The sequence below is a fragment of the Fringilla coelebs genome, assembly GCF_963513975.1.
Source record: "Fringilla coelebs genome assembly, chromosome: 6".
Lineage (NCBI taxonomy): Eukaryota > Metazoa > Chordata > Aves > Passeriformes > Fringillidae > Fringilla > Fringilla coelebs.
In genome coordinates, this window is record NC_140034.1 from 25,189,364 (window position 1) to 25,209,041 (window position 19,678).

At 35.1% G+C, this 19,678-nt stretch overlaps 1 protein-coding gene across 10 annotated transcripts in view; it reads left to right on the forward strand.

The window, feature by feature from the left end:
• Positions 1-19,678, forward strand: part of RALGAPA1 (Ral GTPase activating protein catalytic subunit alpha 1) — a 132,259-nt gene that overhangs the window by 29,424 nt on the left and 83,157 nt on the right. For 6 of the 10 annotated variants that reach the window (XR_014616265.1, XR_014616266.1, XM_084208435.1 and 3 more), the window contains exons 13-18: positions 1,011-1,159; positions 2,386-2,515; positions 3,210-3,447; positions 5,670-5,831; positions 10,027-10,167; positions 16,296-17,861. Coding sequence is in view for 5 of the 10 variants with exons in the window: in XM_084208435.1 (XP_084064561.1) it covers positions 1,011-1,159; positions 2,386-2,515; positions 3,210-3,447; positions 5,670-5,831; positions 10,027-10,167; positions 16,296-17,861 (2,386 nt within the window). In the remaining 5 variants the exon portion in view is untranslated. The remainder of the gene's footprint in view (positions 1-1,010; positions 1,160-2,385; positions 2,516-3,209; positions 3,448-5,669; positions 5,832-10,026; positions 10,168-16,295; positions 17,862-19,678) is intronic. The other 4 variants (XR_014616269.1, XM_084208431.1, XR_014616267.1 and 1 more) reach the window with 3 other exon arrangements.

Below are 19,678 nucleotides of genomic sequence, written 5' to 3' on the forward strand. Positions count from 1 at the left end.
GAAGTTTTTTAGACAAAGGTTCATTTGACTACCAAATATCTTTTTTTTTTTTTTAGCCTGAAACAGAGTCAAGACATCATTCTAACCCAGTACCATGTCTCAGTTTAAGAGGTTTCCTGACCTGGAACCACGTTTGATTTTCCATGTGAATCAATAATCAAAGACTTCTGTCTTGAGTTTTTTTCCCATTTAATGCTTGCATAGACTTATTTCCAGGCACTTAGTGTAGGTTATGTTCATTAGTTGAGACTAGTAAATGTAAAAGAGCATAGTAATAGTTTTTAATTATTAAAAAACCAAAACTTTCAGTAGAGGGAAGTTATGACTTCCTGTACATGTAAAAAAAAAAAATTTGAAAATCTAGGTCTGAGATTCAAGCGCTTTCTAAACTTACATAAAAATATAGCAACACTTGAGTAACTGCTTCTGTAGCTCCTACAGTGTCCTTGCCTACTTTTTTTCATGATTTTCATTCTGAAGGCCCTAATTTACTGCCCACTGAAGTCAGTCACTTTCAGAAACATGTCGGGTTTCCCACTTCTGGTAAGCCTTACTGATCCCAGTGGGATGAATTCTTTAGTTTCCCAGAACATAATACAGGCTGGGTCATGCTGAAGCACACACAGTGTACCAGGACTATTTCAAACAGTTTACTGTATATTGTACTAGTCAGTTCCTGGTTTAGAGGTGGAACTTTTGTGCAGTGGACTTCTTACTGGGACATTTTTGTCCATTATATTAAACTAATCATATTGAGTAGTTTGTTGAATCATCTGTCTATGAGAACAAAAATATACAAATACATTTTGTAGAAAAAATGGGGAAAAGATGATTGTTGCTTTATCATTACTTCAAACTGACATATTTAAACATGCACTTCTGTGTGGATATGCAACCTTTTCTTATAAAGATTTTCTGTTATAGATTTTTTCTTCCTGGTTCTACCAACTGAATTGCTGAAAACATCGAAGTGTTTCAGGATCACGACATCCTCTCTTTTCTGCTTACAGGTTTTTATAATAAATTCTTCAAATATATTTTTTCTTGAACCTGCAAATGAATTTAAAGTTCTGCTGGATGAACACACTGACATGTGCAAACGTGTTCTCAACATCTACCGCCACATGGTAGTCCAAGTGACTATGGACAAGAAGACATGGTAAAATGCTAATGCTTTTATCTTAGCTTATTAGTTCACAGCACAAATGTGAAAATTTGCTTGGTAGTAAATGCTGTAGAGTGGTATTGGTTATATGAACCAGTTCCTCTAAATCAGTAAATATACAAACTTGAACACCACAGACAACTTAGCACAGGGGAAGTTATCTGCTTTCTTAAAGCTTCTAGTAAGCTTCTAGTTAATTTGTGGCAGCTTAGACCTCAGTGCAAAAAGGACTAAGCTGGGATATACAGACTTTTATTAGGGAGCTACTGATGAGTTTTTGCAGGGCATTTTGCTCATGTATCAAAGCGTTAAAATATTGAAACATATGAAGCTTCACAGCCTTATTTAAAAATAAACACAAAAGCCCCAGACAAGTATGGATAATTATTACAATCAGATGTATGTTGTTCTTGACCTGTAATTGTATACAGGAGTCTGTGTACTGTGTAACTGTGTTGTGCCTTTCCAGTTGTTACGGTGCCTAGTAGGTACAAGAGACCCTGCTTTACAGGAATTTCTATTTCCTACTCCTTTAAATAGTAGTCTGTAATCAGGTACTATATTGCCACCATTCTCCATTACAAGGAAGAAGTAGCAAGGGGATTTCAAATGTCTGATTTATTCAATTTTAACTTGACTTGCATTCAATCTGTCCCGAACTCTGGGTAAGTAAAGCTAGCACTATGTGTCATGTAAACCTTGTCTCTTCTTCTGAGGAGCCAATTTAGCTGGCTACTGGGAAATTTGGGAGTGATAATAGTGAACAGATTCTACTAGATTGGTATTTTCTTTCCCAGTTTCACATCAATTTAAAGAAGGGACTCTAGATCACAGTGGCAAAAATTGTGCCACACAAAATAATTGGTGAAGTATGTTAATGATAATGTAAAATTACCAAAACATGTAATTCATGGAAAAAGAAAAAGCTCAGATTGAAAATACAGTTAAAACTTTGCCTCTAATTTCAGGCCATTGAAGGTGATAGTGGTTGAATTACTTGGAAGAAAATATTACAGGACAACAGGGATTCCTCACTCTTAAGTGTGAAAAAAGATTAGAATAATTTCTTTTGCAATAACTAAGTTAGGCTCCTTGTAATCATTATGACACTTTTGGAATGTGTTTGAGCAAATAAGGCTTGATTATTACCTTTAAAAATACCTTGGTATATACAGAGGTATAATAAAATGGTAACTCTTAAGTTTAATACTGTTTTGCAGGGAGCAGATGCTACTTGTGCTGCTCAGGGTAACTGAATCTGTGCTGAAAATACCACCCCAAACTTTCTTGCAGTATCAAGGAAGAAAAAACTCCACTTTAGCTGGAAGACTTGCAGGACCTCTTTTCCAGGCAAGTAAACATAAATTCACTTTAATTAATTCAGCCTAATTTTCATTAATAGATTGGATACAGCAATCACTGTTGGCTAGTTTGTCATCTTATATCACTGGTATGTTACCCAGATGATGTGAATGGTGTGGGTCAAAGACCTGGTTGCATTTGTTAGTTTCTGTCTTATATTTTAATGACACTGTGACAAGAGTATTTCAGGTACTGTAAAATTCAAGAACTGTTGAGTTGGAATAACTGGTGAAGATAACTGGCAGTGTGTGCAGTTTAAGCCTGCTGCCATAGCAAAATTAGCTCAAGTCAGCATGAAATCTTCTGTGTTATCCATGCCTAACTGATGGATTTTTTTATTTCTTAATTACTTACAGAAAGCTGTAGCAAATCCTTTCAAAGTTGATAGTTGCAAAGTGCTGTTGTGGTGAGTTCTCAGTGACTAGGATCTGTAGAGTCTCCAGTTACTTTAGCAGAACAAAGAAGAATACACAAGATAATGGGTCAAACCAGTTGTTCCTGTATCTAAGTCAGAGCCCTGTGTTAACACTTGATAATTCGTTAAAAATCTATATGCACTGGTAAGGAAAAGAATGTCAGGACTACACAGAAATTTCTGTGGCAGTTTGAAGTTTTCTTTGGAAAAGTAACATTTGAATGTTGTCAGCTTATGCTCACAATCCAACTTTTCTCTGTTCTTTAGACTCTTATAGTAGCTTGGATCAAAGCAAATCTAAATGTGTACATTTCTCGAGAACTTTGGGATGACTTGCTGTCTGTAATGTCATCACTGACATACTGGGAAGAGCTGGCCACTGAGTGGTCACTGACAATGGAGACACTTACTAAAGTATTAGCTAGAAACTTGTATAGCCTGGACCTCAGTGATCTGCCACTGGATAAATTAAGTGAGCAGAAGCAGAAAAAACACAAAGGCAAAGGTAAGACAACACTGTATGGACATCATTTGAATTTGAGCTGGTTGGGCGCAGGATAATTTTGACCTCACTTTTTTTTGTATACCTAATTAGACATCTCTATCACCTGAAATAACGCTGTTTCTTTAAGGTAAATCTGCTCTTTAGAACTGCCTCAACATGATCATGTTATTTCTGCAAATAGGCACATATGGAATGGAGTTCTTAAAAGTGTGTTGAATTTCAGCTAAAATGTTACACCATAGTGGGTTATGCCTTTCTCCTTGTATCAAAGAAATTAAATAATTGAGTCCCAGTCATAACTTCTTGAAAATAACAAACACTACTCAGCTGGTAAAAACTAAGCCATTGCAAGCACAATTGGAATATTGGTCCTGAAATGTTAAAAGATGAAATGTAAGGTGAACATAGCTTTGTTTGGTATAACTGATCACTAGCCCATCGTGAAGGTTGGTTACGATGAGACCTTGTGGGCTACATAAGAGAAAGTATAGTTTAATAATCCATGAGGGGTACCTGTTTTTAAACTGATTCCTAAAAAATGCATAAAATACTCTGTAAGACATAATATGGGTAGAGGAGGTGGCTGCTTACAATAGCACAGTTCTGGAATTGGTAAGGGACAGGATGTTTGTCCTCCTGGATAGATGTCTGGATTGAAAGTTTCAAAACCTGGATTCTTTTCTCTGTTTGGAGACAGACCTTCTGCTTCGTTTCCACTTTTGTAAAACATGGATAATGATAATGTTCTCCTTTAAAAAGTGCATTGTAATCTAATAGTGACAAGCAGGATTATATTTATAAGAGGTGTGTAGCAAAGATGTAAAAACATGTTATTTTTAGGCTACTTTTTTATCTCTTCAGTCAAAGGTGAAGAGATAAAAGGGAGGGAAGGTGCTTCCTATTGCTATCTTAGGCTTTGTCATTGAGAAGCAACCTATGTGGATTCCCTCTCTTAAAGAGGATGTTACTATAGGCTTTTTTTTGCTAAAAATATTTCACATACTTCTGTGCCTCATCTTAAGCAGAGTCATTATTCAGCATTCTGCTGTGTGATAACTGGGCAGAAATACATTTCTCTGTGTTTGCCCTTGAGAGGTCATCCAGACCATGCATTTTTTGTTTTCCTATACTACATAGCTTTCTTCTTTTTCTTACGAAAAGAGCACAGGTTAAACAGAACAAAACAAACAAAAACAAGCACTAAGAAAACAAACAAACAAAACCCAAAACAAAACCAACTCCCCAGCCCCGCAAAAACAAAACAAAACAAAAAAACAAACAGAAAAAAAGAACAGTCTCGTATAGTATAAAAATGTGTACAGTTATTTGAATATATGCTTTTAAAAGCATTTTGAATCATCTGAGCAACATGAGGAAAGTTTATGTTAACCTTCAGTGACGAAGTTTCAGAGAAAGCCTCCATTGCTAAATGTGAGTTGCAAAGTCAAGTCCAGCTTTAGAATTAATAGATATCATACAAATTATGCCAAATTTCTTTGCCCCTGTTTGTTTGCTAATGATAATTAACATGTTGGACTAGAGCTCACTTTTTCCAAAGAGATTCCCCCTTAATGATTGTGTCAGTTTGGATTATTAATGAGCTCAATATGGATAAGGAAATATTGCAAATATTTGCAATAAAAATTGCAAATATTCTTTACTTCACTTTTTTTTCCATCTAGCTGTTTTTGATAGCTCCTAAATATGAGCTTTATTTACTTCAATATAAATGTCAAATCAGAATTTGTTCTATCTTAATATTACTATTAGATTTTCTGTTAATTTCCAAAGTTCTTTGAGTCCATCATCCAATTTTTTTTTGCTTTTGCATTTTGTGTAAAATTATGTTATTCTTATTTCATGTTCCTCAATGTTCCAAAATTATTTGGAAACCTGCCCCCCCCAGTATTAATGTTTTTAAATGTATGACTTTGTGTATCTTATCTGGTAGGAGCAGCAAAGGAAAAGTTACATGTATCAGACTACAACCTGTGTAAGCCCATTTTTTCAGAAAAGAAAATTACAGTAGTTTAATAGCACCAAAATTTCTGAAAAAGTTTGAGTGTCCTTCAGAGTTAGTGCTGGCTGAGCTTTTGAATTCATGCTTGTTTTGGTAACTTAATTTATTCCATCCAGCTTTAAAATTTTTTGAAAGAACACATCTACAGTCATCTGGTGATAGCAGAATAGAAGTGAATAGATTTGCAATTTTACTTTTGCAGGAGTTGGGCATGAATTCCCAAAGTCTTCTGTTGATAAGTCCTTTTCTAGAGGCTGGAGCCGTGACCAGCCTGGACAGGCACCCATGAGACAGCGCAGTGCTACAACCACCGGATCTCCAGGAACAGAAAAGGCAAGGAGCATAGTACGGCAGAAAACAGTTGGTAAGTGTCTGTAAGAGCTGATAAAAGAGACATTTGAGAAAGGCTAAGGAACTAATAACTGACTTCTGTAGCAATGTGGATGGCTTCTTTCCACAAAGGTGTACTATCCATAATGATTTGCACATTAGTTAAAGCATATATTATGCAGCTTTACATGTTTTGAGGGTAGCTGAATACATTGTGTTCACTAGAATTACAGTTACTGCAAATGAAAGTAATGCAGTTGCTATACTAATTCTTGATGAATTTGATCACATGCTTAAGCTGGATTGGAAAATAGTACTATGTACATGAAGGAGAAAAAAGCTGGAGTGGTTTGAGCTATGGTGCTGATAGGTGGGTCAGAGAAGATTTCTTAAGTGTGTGTTTTTATGCACTGCTCAAGATGGGTTGAGTATTTTCAAACCATGAAAAGGAAAGTGGGGAAAAATATTCATAAGTCTGCATAGTTTATTAAATGTGCTGTCTTTTACTATACCCTGAATATTGCAATAATGAAAGATTGACAAATGTGTGCAATTCTCCATTTCTGAAGTCACCTATTTCTGAATTTTATTACTTGCAGATACTCTTTGCTGTGTTATAAAAGAGTTATACTGAACAATGCTTTAGGTGAACTCAAAAGAAGACTTGTTGTGTTCATATGATTTTCTTAGACTATGTTAACAGGAACTGGACTACAAATTTCTTTACTCTGTTGTTTCATATTGATGATCTCAGTGCTATTGCTTATGCAAAGGAAAGTTAAGCTGGTTCTAATTTTGTATTTAAAGAAGAACTTTTTAAGAAATATCTCTTATTTTTTTGCTATCTTTATAGTAGTAGTGGCTTTGGTCATTCTGTGTTGTTGCTTCACTGATACTTCTTGGAAGTAGGTACATTCTGACACAATTTTAAAAATTTGGGATGCATATCAGCAGTTGAATATATAATTGTGCGAGCTTTTCAGAAGTTAACATTTTCTTTCTTTTTCCAAAAATACATTAATTTAAAATCTTTAAATCACAGAGGTTATTTAGACCAAGTTTCTATTTGACTATTTCTCAAAATTCTCCATTTAAATTTTTTTTCTCTCCCAAGGCTCTTATGGGGTAGAATTAATTGTGCTGTAAGGCATACAGAAATGAGAGAAAATGAAGTCCCTGCTCCAAAATTGCCTGTCGTTTTTGCACATTCAAATGCTACACAGCTTTTCCTGTATCTCATGCTGACAGCACCTAGTTTTCCTCATAGATCACAGATACTTAAAATGTAATTTCTGCTACTCTGTAGTCTGTGATTAAGTGTAATGGTGCTTTTGTTTTAAATCTTAATTGTCTTAACAAGATAAAACTCATGTTAAAATTTCTCCTTCACAAATTGTTAATATTTCCAATATTCTGTCAGAAGGTTATGTTGTTTGGTCAATTTATTAATGCTTTTGTTTTGCCACAATTTGAAAGATGGCTATTTATATGATGTTAGCCTTGAAATGACTGGAATTTATCCTAATCAAGCTATATGTTGTCCTGGTTAGTAGCAAAGTAATCTAATTTTAGTTTCACTGCACTTTAGCTTCCATGGTTTTGTTCCTTTCCTCCAATTATCTTACACATTTGATATTAAGAAGCCAAGTTTGCATTACTGCAACCAGTTAAAATTTCAGCTCTATTCATGTTGCAGAATACCAACTGTGGACAAGCATCCCAGCATTGCTAGAATGATTTTAAAAGACAATAAATCCAAAAAGAATTGCCGGGACCAGAATCCCAAACTCCTCAGTTTTTTTGGATGTTACTGAGGAAAATATTACTAAATGTTATTACATATATCTTAACTGCCTGAAAATAGTTGTTTCTTACTGCCTCTCTGGTCTGCAAAGAGAGCTGTTCAGCTGCTTCTTAATCTGTGCCATAAATTCAGGGTCAAATAATAAAAAAATAATCACAATAAGTAAAATCTAGAGCACTTTGCTCATCAGATCGTCTCCTTCAGTTTATCATTAGGTTTGCAGACTAAGTCTGGAATTGAGTCAGACCTTAAATATGTTGCATGATATGTGATTTGTATTACGTTCCCTTTGATTGTGAGTAATAGATACTCTGAATATCTGAATAAGGGGGATGTGCATGTTGAATATTTTATGGTAAGAAAAAGCTGGAGTTTCTTTTTCATCTGTTTTATGTTGTACACATTTTTGTGTACATCTTTGCACCTCTATTTTTTTCAGCCATCATCATGCCAGCACACATTTATTGCTGCACTAAATATGTGTGTGTGCGTGTTACTCAAATAAAAATCAAAGCTGTTTTGATATGCAGTGTGTACATTTTTAGCTTGAGCTTATTTAAAATAATTTTTTGAAAGGGCCTTTAAGTATAGTATGCATATGGGTTGAAAAATCTGTAAAGTTAGATACAAGAGTTTTGGCTTAGGCAGCAGGTTCTGGTCCTATAAAAATACCATGTCAAAAAGAATTTACTTACTTATTGTTCTGCTTTTGTATAGACAATAGTGGAAGGTTATAAACTATGAAATATCTACATGTTCTGATATTGTCTGCCGCCACCTAACTATTTAATTGAATGTAATATGGTGGAAAAAAATCCAGTCAAATTAAAAGGAACACTTTATGTTAAGATTTGTTATCAACACAGTATCCAATATCAAAAGCTTTATTTATTTAGAATAATTTAGCCTGGAAAAGATCCTTAATATTTACTGTGTGGTTTCTATTTTTTCTCTTGCCTACATTCATTGTAAGATTCACAGTGATTAATGTAATGTATCTAGCTATAACTATATCCTGAATTTTATTACTGTATCTCTTAATCAAACTGATACCAAAGCCTTACATGTAATTGCCTTTTTAAAAAAAGTTTCGTTTGTACAAAGTTTGCTAGAGCATTGCTTCAGTCTTAAAAGGTCTGTCCTTCTGAATTGTTTTTTCAAACTGAATTTAAGGCTCCACTTAAGTTGTGCTGCATTTGTCAAATGTATTTTCTGCACAATGTGACCTACCCAGGTTATCTGCATGTTGTTATTAGCAACAATTCTTTAACCTGGTTTTGAAGTGTGATGTCCTTGACTTTCACTGCACTCCATTCACGTACATTTGATTCCCATGCAGATCAGGAGCACTAAGATCCTAAGCCTATATTTACCATGTTGGTTTGAAAATATAGAGAGAAAAATTCAGACTGATTAAGTATTGCAGTGACAATATTTATGCTAGATACTCTGAATTTTCCTTAAAGAATTTTATCAGCAGTAATTTTAAAACAAGTTAGCAAATTTACACGGTATGAAACGAAGCTACTTGAAGCATAGGATATTACTTTTTTAAGAACTTCCAGAGTACTTTGAGGTTGAATGCAGTATTAGTTCTTGCTGTGTTTCACTCTGACAGAGAAAAGCAAATGTCAAAGATTCATTTAAATCTATTAGAAAAGCTGCCGATATAATCTTGATTGTAATACCACAGTTCTTATGTACATTTTGTATTCTGTAGGACTGTTGGCAGAATGTGAGATATGAAAAGGTGAATAAACATTAGTTTGGCAAGATTTATCCAGTATCAATTAAAAGCCAGACCCCATGGATAAAAAAATTTAATGCTTTTCATTGTTAAAGCATTTCACTTCAGTAATTTCATTTTTAATGTGGAACTATAACAAGCTTTATTTCAAATTTCTCCACACAGAACTGATCATTTTCTCCTTATGATTTTGAATGTCTTTTGGAGAACATGAATTCAAGACTATGGGTATATGTGTGATACAGAGATGCATTTTCAGCATGAAATCAAAGGAAACTAGAAAAATACAAATGTAGTACAAGTTACTTTTCCTGTTAAAAAAATCAAATTCTGAGTGCTTGCGGAGTAACTTTAACTTTGATTTTTCAACCCCTGATGTAGTGGGAAAATGTGTTAATTAGCTTCTTGATTTCAAATGCAAAATCTCTGTAATCGTCATAATAAAGGCATTGTTGCTGCTTTACATAAAAGTTGAAAACTCAGAATGTCTTATGTGTCGACTGATTTTTTTCTTTCTTACAGCTCTGCCAATATCTGCCGTGCTGAAATGTTTTAATTTTTGAACTTTCTTCCTTTTTATCTTTGTTTTCTCTGTTGCTGCTTTTTCTGTGACACAAGCCTTTCATTATAGTCACTCTTCTTTTTTCCTTCCCCACTTCTTTCTTTTCCTTTTTAAAGCCATGAGAAGCCGATCCATTGGTGAATGTGCTCTGCCATCGGCCTATATACGCAGTGCTAAAAGTGCTCCTGTTCTGATCCATACTTCCAAACCCTTCTTGCCTGATATTGTTCTCACTCCCCTTTCTGATGAGCTTTCAGGTAGTGCCACCTCTGCTAATTTCTGCACCCCCTTTATCACTTTTTTAAACCTTCTGCTTTCAAATTCTGCTAAACCATTAAATTTTTCAAAGTAAAAATACTTTGGGGATGGTGGGAGAGGGGAAGAGATTAAGAATTAATATTTTGAGTTTGTAAGATACCATGCTATTTTACAATTCATTCTGGAACTGTTAGAAGTTAGTGCTGTGCCAATGTTTACTATCATAAAAGAGAAAATTTGAGAAATCTTTCCACTTCTCCAATTTATTGGTAAGCAGTAATACAATATCTGTCTACCAGAGAGTACAACTAATCGAAAATTTTTATTTTGGATGAGTGAGGGAGGGAAAGGAAGAAATTTTACTTTAATTTGCCATTTACATCTTTCTGTGTAAATTTTTTTAATTTAGTGTCATAGATGTTGTGTGAACAACCATGATGATACACTTTAGCTCCCATGAAAAAATAATATGGTATCATATAATATCCTTTAGAGTGTTCCTGTTTTTCATTACTATATAAAAACATGGAAAAAAATCTGTAGTGTGGAATTCTCAAGTGTGATGTTTTAGTGTTACTTTCCAAATGATCAATTTTTTACTTTCCAAATGATCAATTGTGGTTTTCCTCAACATTTTCTTTGGTCCAGCAGGGTGGTTGGCTACAAGTTGGACAGTAGCTTACTTTGGATACTTTTCTTTGAACAAATAGATTCAACAACTAGAATTAGCACAGACTTTTAAAATACATGTTTTCAGATAAAGTAATTTTTCCAGATATTACATAGGAATAAATTCGTAATGTGTTAAGGCTGACTCTGCCTTTGTATCAATGAGTGGAAAAAAAAATGAAAGCACAGTGGGAGGACTATGTATAGTCAAAATGACATATAAATATAAGGACTTCATGACAATAATATTTTTATGAAAGATTTTTTTTCTTTTCTGTCTCTCCTGCCTGTCTTTGTTACCCAAGAAGTACCAAAAACTGTATCTTCATAATTGTATTTTGTCGTGTGTCACGTCACAAAATTCTTGTTGTGAAACAGAAACTTGATGCCTTAGTATTCAGCCTGAAAACATTATTGAAAAATCAAGAAAGTTCAAAGAACCCACTCTAGAGAGACCAGATTTTCACAATGAACAATTACAAAGTATTTGAATACAATTCTTGACACCACAAACAAAATTTAAAAAAATACAAATTATATGTAATAAATAATAAAAGTATGAGCGCGAAGAGTATCTCTTCTGAGATACAAGTGATTAAAACTTAGAGATTTTATAGGAATGATACATAAACAACCTATTAGAAAATGTGTCCTACCTGGCCATAGTGTTGTTGGAAACAGTCAGTGCTTAATGAAGACCTTAAGAACACCTGCAGAAGTGTTATGAGCTTTCACAGTGAAATATTATTTCATCACATAATTACTGATACTTAATTACCCTTTCTTAAACAAAGCAAAAGTGCTTTTGTAGTTAGTTTTATCATCAATGTTCCTCAAAAATCCTGGCTTGCATATTACTTCTAATGTGTCCCAGACCTACTGCCTCTCTTGCTGTTATTCTTTATGTTGATACTCATCCAATCCAAAAACTGCATGACCAATGTAATTATAAAAGTAAAGTGATGTTACAGACCGTTGCACTTCTAACATAGAAAAAGACCTAAGCCCTTCCTGGTTTTGATGTCTTCTCAAACAAATGAATGTTGCAGCAGCTTCATGACGTGCCCAAGAATCTTGACCATTGCCAGAAAACTAAAAAGCTCTAGTGAAAAAAAGAAAGCTATTAGAGTGTTGATGGGGAAATAGCAGAGAAAGAGAAACACTGTCCACTGGATCAGAGTGCACTTTGCTCTTTTAATTTTCTGCATTTTTAATTGTGCTCTATTTCTTCCCTTTTTATTTAAACATGAGGCTTTATCATTTTCTTGCCTTTTCTTCTTACATTAAATATATTATTTTCTGAAAGCCTTCTGTTTCCAGACATACAGCATGTAATTTGGGAAGGAATCAAATTGTTTCTGTTGTGTATTCTAGGTAATGAATGATGTTTAGCTAGTTGTGACAGCTGTTCATCTTATTACAGGATTATATGAATATCCCTGTTATACAAAATTACTTTACAATCCAACACAACTTGAAGGAGAGGACACTTCAAATTATTCCAGAATAATGGGCTACTTTTGGAAGTAGTTTTCATCTTCTTTTTAGCTGTGAAACTCATCTTTGAAAGGTGGACCCACTAAACACTGGTGAATCTGGGCAGGTAGTCTAACAGAAAGCGTTTATGACCAGACTTTTACCTTATGTACTGTATATTAATTTTTCAAGAGTAAGGCAGAAAACCTGATTATCATTTGTGAGACATAATTTGAAGATCAATCAGTTGGTTGATAAAATATATTGCAGAACTTCAATATTGACATCCAGTCATCTAGCATCATAGAGGATGATTTTCCTAATATTGTAATTCCTTCATGTAGTTTCGGTTATGCTGTATTTCCATGTGCAGAATATTTGCAACTTTTCAAGTGGTATCTGGAAAGTGGAAGTGATTTATGCTCTAAGGTGTTTAGTTAATAAAGTGATTGGTATATCTATTGCAATCTGCAATATTTCTAAAAAGAACTTTCCTTTAGCCTGTCAGAATCATAAGAAATCCAGTCTTACACATTTACAGGATCACTAGGGAAATGATCATTCATTCTGTAACCCTTGGGGATTTTCACATACAAGACCTGAAAAAAAGTGTCAGTGAGATGTAGGCAGGATTCCTAGAAGCAGTGGGCAAACTAGTTGTGGGTGGGAGACTTTTCCTTATCTACTGGGACTAGAAGAGTCAAGTATTATTGTGAAAGGGAGATGCATATTATGCCTTTACAACCTTACTCCCAAATCATTAAGTAATCATTATGATGAAATAGAAAGAAATCATAATTGTCATGTCAGTAAGGCTGTAATTATTCTTTAATCCCAGAAACTCACAGAATGCCTCTTAAAAAAAAAACAATTATTGAAAGCTGAGAAGCAAAACATGGGGTTTTTTCTCCACTTTGCAAACAGTCTTTGCATGATGAAGTACAAACCTGCCCCAGTGTTATACAGGGATCTTCTGTTAGCACTCATGCTGTCTTGCCAGAATGTGTCTCACCATAAGTTTGTATTTTAGTATATCTGTCTCACACTTGATGCCGAAAAGCTGCCTTTTCTTTCTGCCTTCCAGCAGCAAAAGGAGAGGCAAGGTTGACTTAGGGCAGTAGTGATTGTGTGAGATTGGCCAGATGTACCAATTACAATCTTTTCCTTACTGTACCATATGAGGAATCAGGGCAGTGTTTCTCCTAAGGGTGCTCAGGGTCAGATACACAGGGTCAGCCTGCTGGGACACAATCTCCTTGGGCGTTTTCGGTGTCCCAGTCTGACTGTACACCTGTGTGCAAGGGTGAGCCCTGGTTGTGAAAGAGCAGTTCATTTGGGCTTCTAAATATTGTCTGTGTTTTCAGTGCTGGTATCACTATAACATTTTTCATTTCCTTCATTTCTTCCTGTTCTACAAAAAAGAACTCTCTGTTTGTGCAAGCACATATTTGTTTGAAGATGTGTACTTGTATGTGCTTGTCATGAATATGTGAGCACCTAAAATTAATTCTGGATCAACATTGAAATGAATCTAGCTGAATTTATTTCAATGTGTGGAGCTGCTTTGTGTGCATTGTGAGTTCTCTGTCTGATTATTTTTAGCATCCTAGAAGGTCATGATCACTGCATGCACGCACAGCATGGAATTTCTACGCTGCTGCTTTAGATAAGGTTGAGTTTATAATAGATTTGAAAAATGCATACTGAGGGCTCAAGATGAGATCACTGTATCACAGTTGCATGTATTAATGTCATATATATAATCATGCATAGTTTTGACTGAATCCTGTGGTCCCTTCTTTACAGCTGTAAGAAATAGCTGGAGACTACATTAGCATAACTTCTGTTAATTTCTGCCTAAGTCAATAGGGAGTTTGAAATAACAGTTCCAACTAGAGAGAGACATGATTCATTTCAGAGAGTGTTAATTCATGTAGTTAGTAAGAAGTTGAACAAGAACAATGATGGGAAATTCGTTGCTTATCAAAGCTGAAGAGAAAAGGAATAATAGATTGTGCTGTATTTGATGAGTATTCTGTTCATGTTTATTTTCTGAGGTAGCTTGGATGTCTACTCTCTTTTTCCAATACAGATCTCTCAATTTCCTGTCTAATAGCTTCCTTACAGTTCAGTAAACTTTGTATGATGTCAAACTGTTACTCTCAAATTTTAACTTTGAAAAATTGAGCATGGAAATAGCATTTTTCATCTTCTTGGAACACATGTTTAGTTACGTATAGACATATTTATCTGGTTTATATGCTTTGTTATGAAGGAGAATATGAGAAAATGCATCTCCATCTCTAACATTCTCAGAAGACTGTAAGCAGCTCAAAACAGATTTTAAAGGGACTTCAGATTATTAATATTCAATATTACTGAAATATATATAGAGAGATAAATTAACTAACAATATTAAATACTTAGCGATATTTTTATATAATATTTAGTAATAATAGAAATATTTTTAAATGTAATTACATACATAGTTACTTTATTTTAGCTGTAACACATCAAAGTTAGGGGAAGGAAGGGGGCTTAAATTTTGTTCTGATATTAAGTAAATTCACCATTGCAGTCCTGAAGTTAAATCATCTAGCTAGAAGGTAAGTCTGTTTATTGTGGCAAATAACTCTTGCTGGTGTTCATTTAAGCTATTTACTGTTATTCCTGAATTTGAAAGCATCTCTACAACTTTTTAAGTACTAGGTAATAAAAAATTAATCTAGAGAATAAAGGATTCCATCAAAAAGAAACCAACAGAAAATTGAGTAAACTGGTTTTTCCTTGCTCTTAAAGTGCTTATCTCATAAAAGGACTGGAAGGGATCGCAGTCAGTTTACTTGTCTGTAAAGGATATTTAGTCTTGCCTGCAGTGGTAATTTGATAGCATATAGTATTCCTATAACATAGTAGGAATTCTGAAGAGATGCATGAAGGTTCTTTATTTTTGTGGATGATGTGAAATGAGCTGAAGATACTTCTGTACAATTCCTAGGTGATCCGTGTTGGAACTGCAGGTTTCATTACAGTTAACTGATTTTTACTGACACTAACATATTAAGAGTTTCAACAGAAACAAGGAATCACTAATTTAAATGGTAATAACAAATTCTGATCTTTTCATAAACAAAAGTGGGTTTACTCTAATGTTTGCTGTTGTGAGGCTGCAGGATGTTTTTTGGTATCAGAGTACTTGATTCTTTAATACTCATAAATGTTACATTTGCCAGAGTGAAACTGGAAGAAGAGCAGGAGGTAAGCCTTCATTAGGTATTTAGTTTCATATTTTGAAGATGAGAGACAAAACATTCTTCTGGGGGGAAAGGGTATATCTTTAATCCTTTTATGTATGGGGCCAGCTCTTCCTTGTCATTTAAAAGCTTTAGTCCTTAGATGTTCACTGTCAAAATACTTATAATCGTGTTATAGTATTCTTTCAGAAATTCCAGTAATTTATATATATACACATATACATATATACATATTTTAATTGATGATTTGCCACTTCAACAGACAAATTTTCCAAAAAACATCCTTGTTATCTTTGGAATTGCCCATTTTTCTGAAGATGTAAATTCCACAAAGGGAGTACTGCTGCTGAGCTTATTTGTATTCCAATAACCATTTCTTGAACAAGCTAGCTGGAATAATATTGGTTGAATTATTGAACTTATTGGCACAGCTCTAGCTTTAACTGTATTTCCAAATGTTCCATGACCTCACTGTTTGTTCTCATGCATGTTAACATTTAAAACTGTGTTCTGATGGTCTAACTCATTTATATTACATTGTGTACTGGATATTATGTCCATGTGTTTTTAACATTCTAGTATTGGAAAACGTGTTTTTGTTGTACCTAAGAAAACAAGGTTCTGAATTTTTCTGGCTTTTAAAGTCACATCATTAGGATGTAGTGGTAAATATATGTTGTCTCTATATGTAAATTTTTGTGCATGTTACATATACTTTTTTCCTACAGACATTGACGATGCTCAAATTCTTCCACGTCCACCTCGAGTCAGACATTTTTCTCAGAGTGAGGATGCTCCAAGTGAAGTTTTTGGTGCATTAAATGAAGAACAGCCATTGCCACGAAGCAGCAGCACCTCTGACATCCTGGAGCCATTCGCAGTTGAACGAGCCAAAGGTGCAGTTCCTGTCATTGACAGTTCATCCCATCATGCTCCAAGCTTACAGAGTTCCACTGAGACCTCTTCAATGCATAGATCCACTGAAAGCCATATCACTGATACAAATAGCAGAGAGTCCTCCTTGGAAGTTGGGGATAGTATTTATGACCATCTTTGTCATTTAATAGGGCCGGTAGAATTTGCAAACACTGCCTTTGAACAAAGCCAGTATGTTGACCTTGAAGGTGAAGATGATCTCCTTTCCTCTCTGAGAGAATATCTTATTAAAGAAAAAGAAGAACTTTGCGGTAACTTTGAGATAGATAAACCTGAGGCTTCTGCTCATGAAGTTGATACATCAGTAAGTAGGAATGATAGATTACCACTGGATGGATTAGAAAATAGAGATCAGACTGGTCAATGCACAACTAGCAACACTGTTGCAGAAAGAACCAATAACACAGAACTGCAACTAGAACAAAACCCAAGTGGCTTTATAAGTAACATTGCACCTACTCAAGTAGACTTTTTTACAAGAAATCAAGCGCTCAATAAAGCCAGACACTTAGATATTGATAAACAATATGAAAGCGTGTTTGATCATGGGTCAAGTAGTCCTAGCAGCAAAGAAGGGAAGAGATATCTGTACAGGCAAACTGCCACTGAAACTGATGTAGATTTAGTTGTGGAAGCACCGGTAGCTGAAAAGCATAAAAGTGCCCAGTTTAATGAAAAAGTGACCAACTCGCGTATTGTCCACGCAAAGAAAATTCTTACTAAAGCACAAGTTGATCCTCACATCACACACATTACAAGCAAACTGGCACCAGCTAAAAGAAGTATATCTGAAACTGTAACTCATAGGGCCAAAATCATGAAAATAACAACTAAAAAAAGAAACAGCGTTCATGTTACTTTTAGGCCATCTACAGAATCGGTTCAGTTTTACAATCCTCTTGAGAACAAAGAGGCTGCTTGGAAAGCAAGACTTCGTAAACTTGGTGGCTTCAGTAGTAGCAGTAGTGGTAGCAGCAACAGCAGTACCAGTGCAAGCAGTAGCTCATCAGCTGCCACAGAGCTGGTTAGACCTGGAATATATAGGCATCTAGATGCAGTCAATACTGCTTCAGCTGGCAGCAAGCAAGTTAAGGAATCTACAGAAACTCAAGCAGCTGTGTTGCAGAAAGAAGGTCTTGCCGTTAGTCAGTTCCAGTGTCGTAGTGCCTTTAGAGCACCAGGTCAGGAGTCGGCCCCACAGCAGGGCTCCCTGGGTGGTGTTTATAAAACTGTTGTACATGCTCTTTCGAAGCCGAAGGCAAATGTTTCCCCACAGAGGCAGAACAGAATGCCAGCAGAGGCTCCACTGAGGGATCTGTACAGTCATGTAATGGGCTATTTTGGAAGGAAAGCTGCAGGTGAGCACTAACAGTGTGCAGAGCGCAAAAGGAGAAAGGCAGCACCAGTTTGGCTTAATGCAACTGAAGCAAGCTCTGATAAGCAATCAAAAGGCTTTGGGATGATCACTGCTTTCCCTGTTTGGTTATGCATGCGCCTATAGCCAGCTGATTTTTCTCCCAGCATAAGTTACACTTACATACTTTAAATTACTAATTTTTCTTTTCAAGATATTCAGTTGAACCTCTTTTCTGCTGAAGATCATCAGATTAGGGAAGAGGAAGAGACAGTAAATGACCTAATAAAGGATTAAGCCTTGAGACTTTTGAACTTTTATCTACATTGCAGAGCCTTCAGATTAAGCCTACTGAAGGATTGGCAATGCATATTTTATCAGAATGTGTTATTCCACTCTGAGTGTAGTTTTTTTTGTCAGAAGGACCTGGCTCCCAACCAACTAGGTTGAACTAATTGTATTTCTGGTTCATTTAGTGTGTTTTCTTCTTCCTCCTCATCCTCTTCCTCCTTTTCCTCCTCCAAAACAAAACCAAAAAAAGAGCCTCTCAAATTTACATTTGGAGGTAATTTTAGATAGTGTTTAAAAATAGTCCAAAATAGCAATCTGCTATTACTGGAATGATTTCATTACAACAGTTCTCTGAATCTAATCATAAGGTTTTGTTTGAATCTGTTTCAAAACATGTCGTACGCCTTCATATATTCATTCATCCAAATGGCTGCAGTTAAATCTTGGCAACATTTTCCATTACTTTCTTTTTTTCTTGGAATCTTGGATGTTTGTGGAGGGCTTGTGATAGTCTTTGGCCTGCTAACTATGAGACCTCTGTGCACTGATCAAAAAAGAAGGCTGCGACTCTAATATACATCATCTTAGTTCACATAACTGTAAATGAACAACAAATTAACTTTCAGCAGTAATGCAGGTTTTCTTTTTTTCCCATTGTTATGCTGGCATGATTAACAGAGGATTCTGCAATGCATCCTGCATCAAGATGTTAATGCCACCTGAGGGCAGTCTCTGTAAGGACAGTACCTGAGAGCGGTACTGCCACGGGTCTCACAATGATGATTTGCTGCTCTTCAGAAATGAGACTTCTGAGAAAGACATATTTAGGAAGCACCAATTTTAGAAGTACCTGTTATTTAAAATTCAACATTTAACAGAAAGTCATTGTTAGAATAAACTGCACTGTGGTCTCATGAGAGATGACACTGAGGGAAAAATTTGTATAAAGAGAACATGAACTGGAATAACTTGAAGATTTTAAAGGCTAATATCATAAAGTCAGGTGTAACAGCCATATATATAAACAGTATAGTTACATCAAAAAATATAACACGAATAAAGGAGTGAACTTCATTAATTGCTCATAACCATTGATCATCTGAAGTTAGAACTTTCATTCCATGTACTAGCATGTAATTTTATTATGTAACATTTTGTTTGCACTATTCATACTAACTGTATACAGTGCCACATTGCCATTTGTCATTAGTATCTATTACAACCTAGTTTACTTTTTCCACTACATTGCTTTTCATTAGGAATGCAATGAAGAAGGAGACTGAAGAAATCACATAATTTTTTTAGAATTTGTTACTTGTGATATGGAGGAAGAACATATGCTTTATCCTTAAAACAAGCATTAACAACTTTGAGTAGTGCTTACCTATAAGCTTCCTGCTCTTAAAGGTGGAATTGGAAATCAACTAACCCCTGCTTAGTGGGAAGAAGAAGCCATACTAATTCTGAGAGTAGAATCTGCTTTAAAAGAGGAACATTCTTAAAATGCATGTTTGGCAATTTTGATTTTTA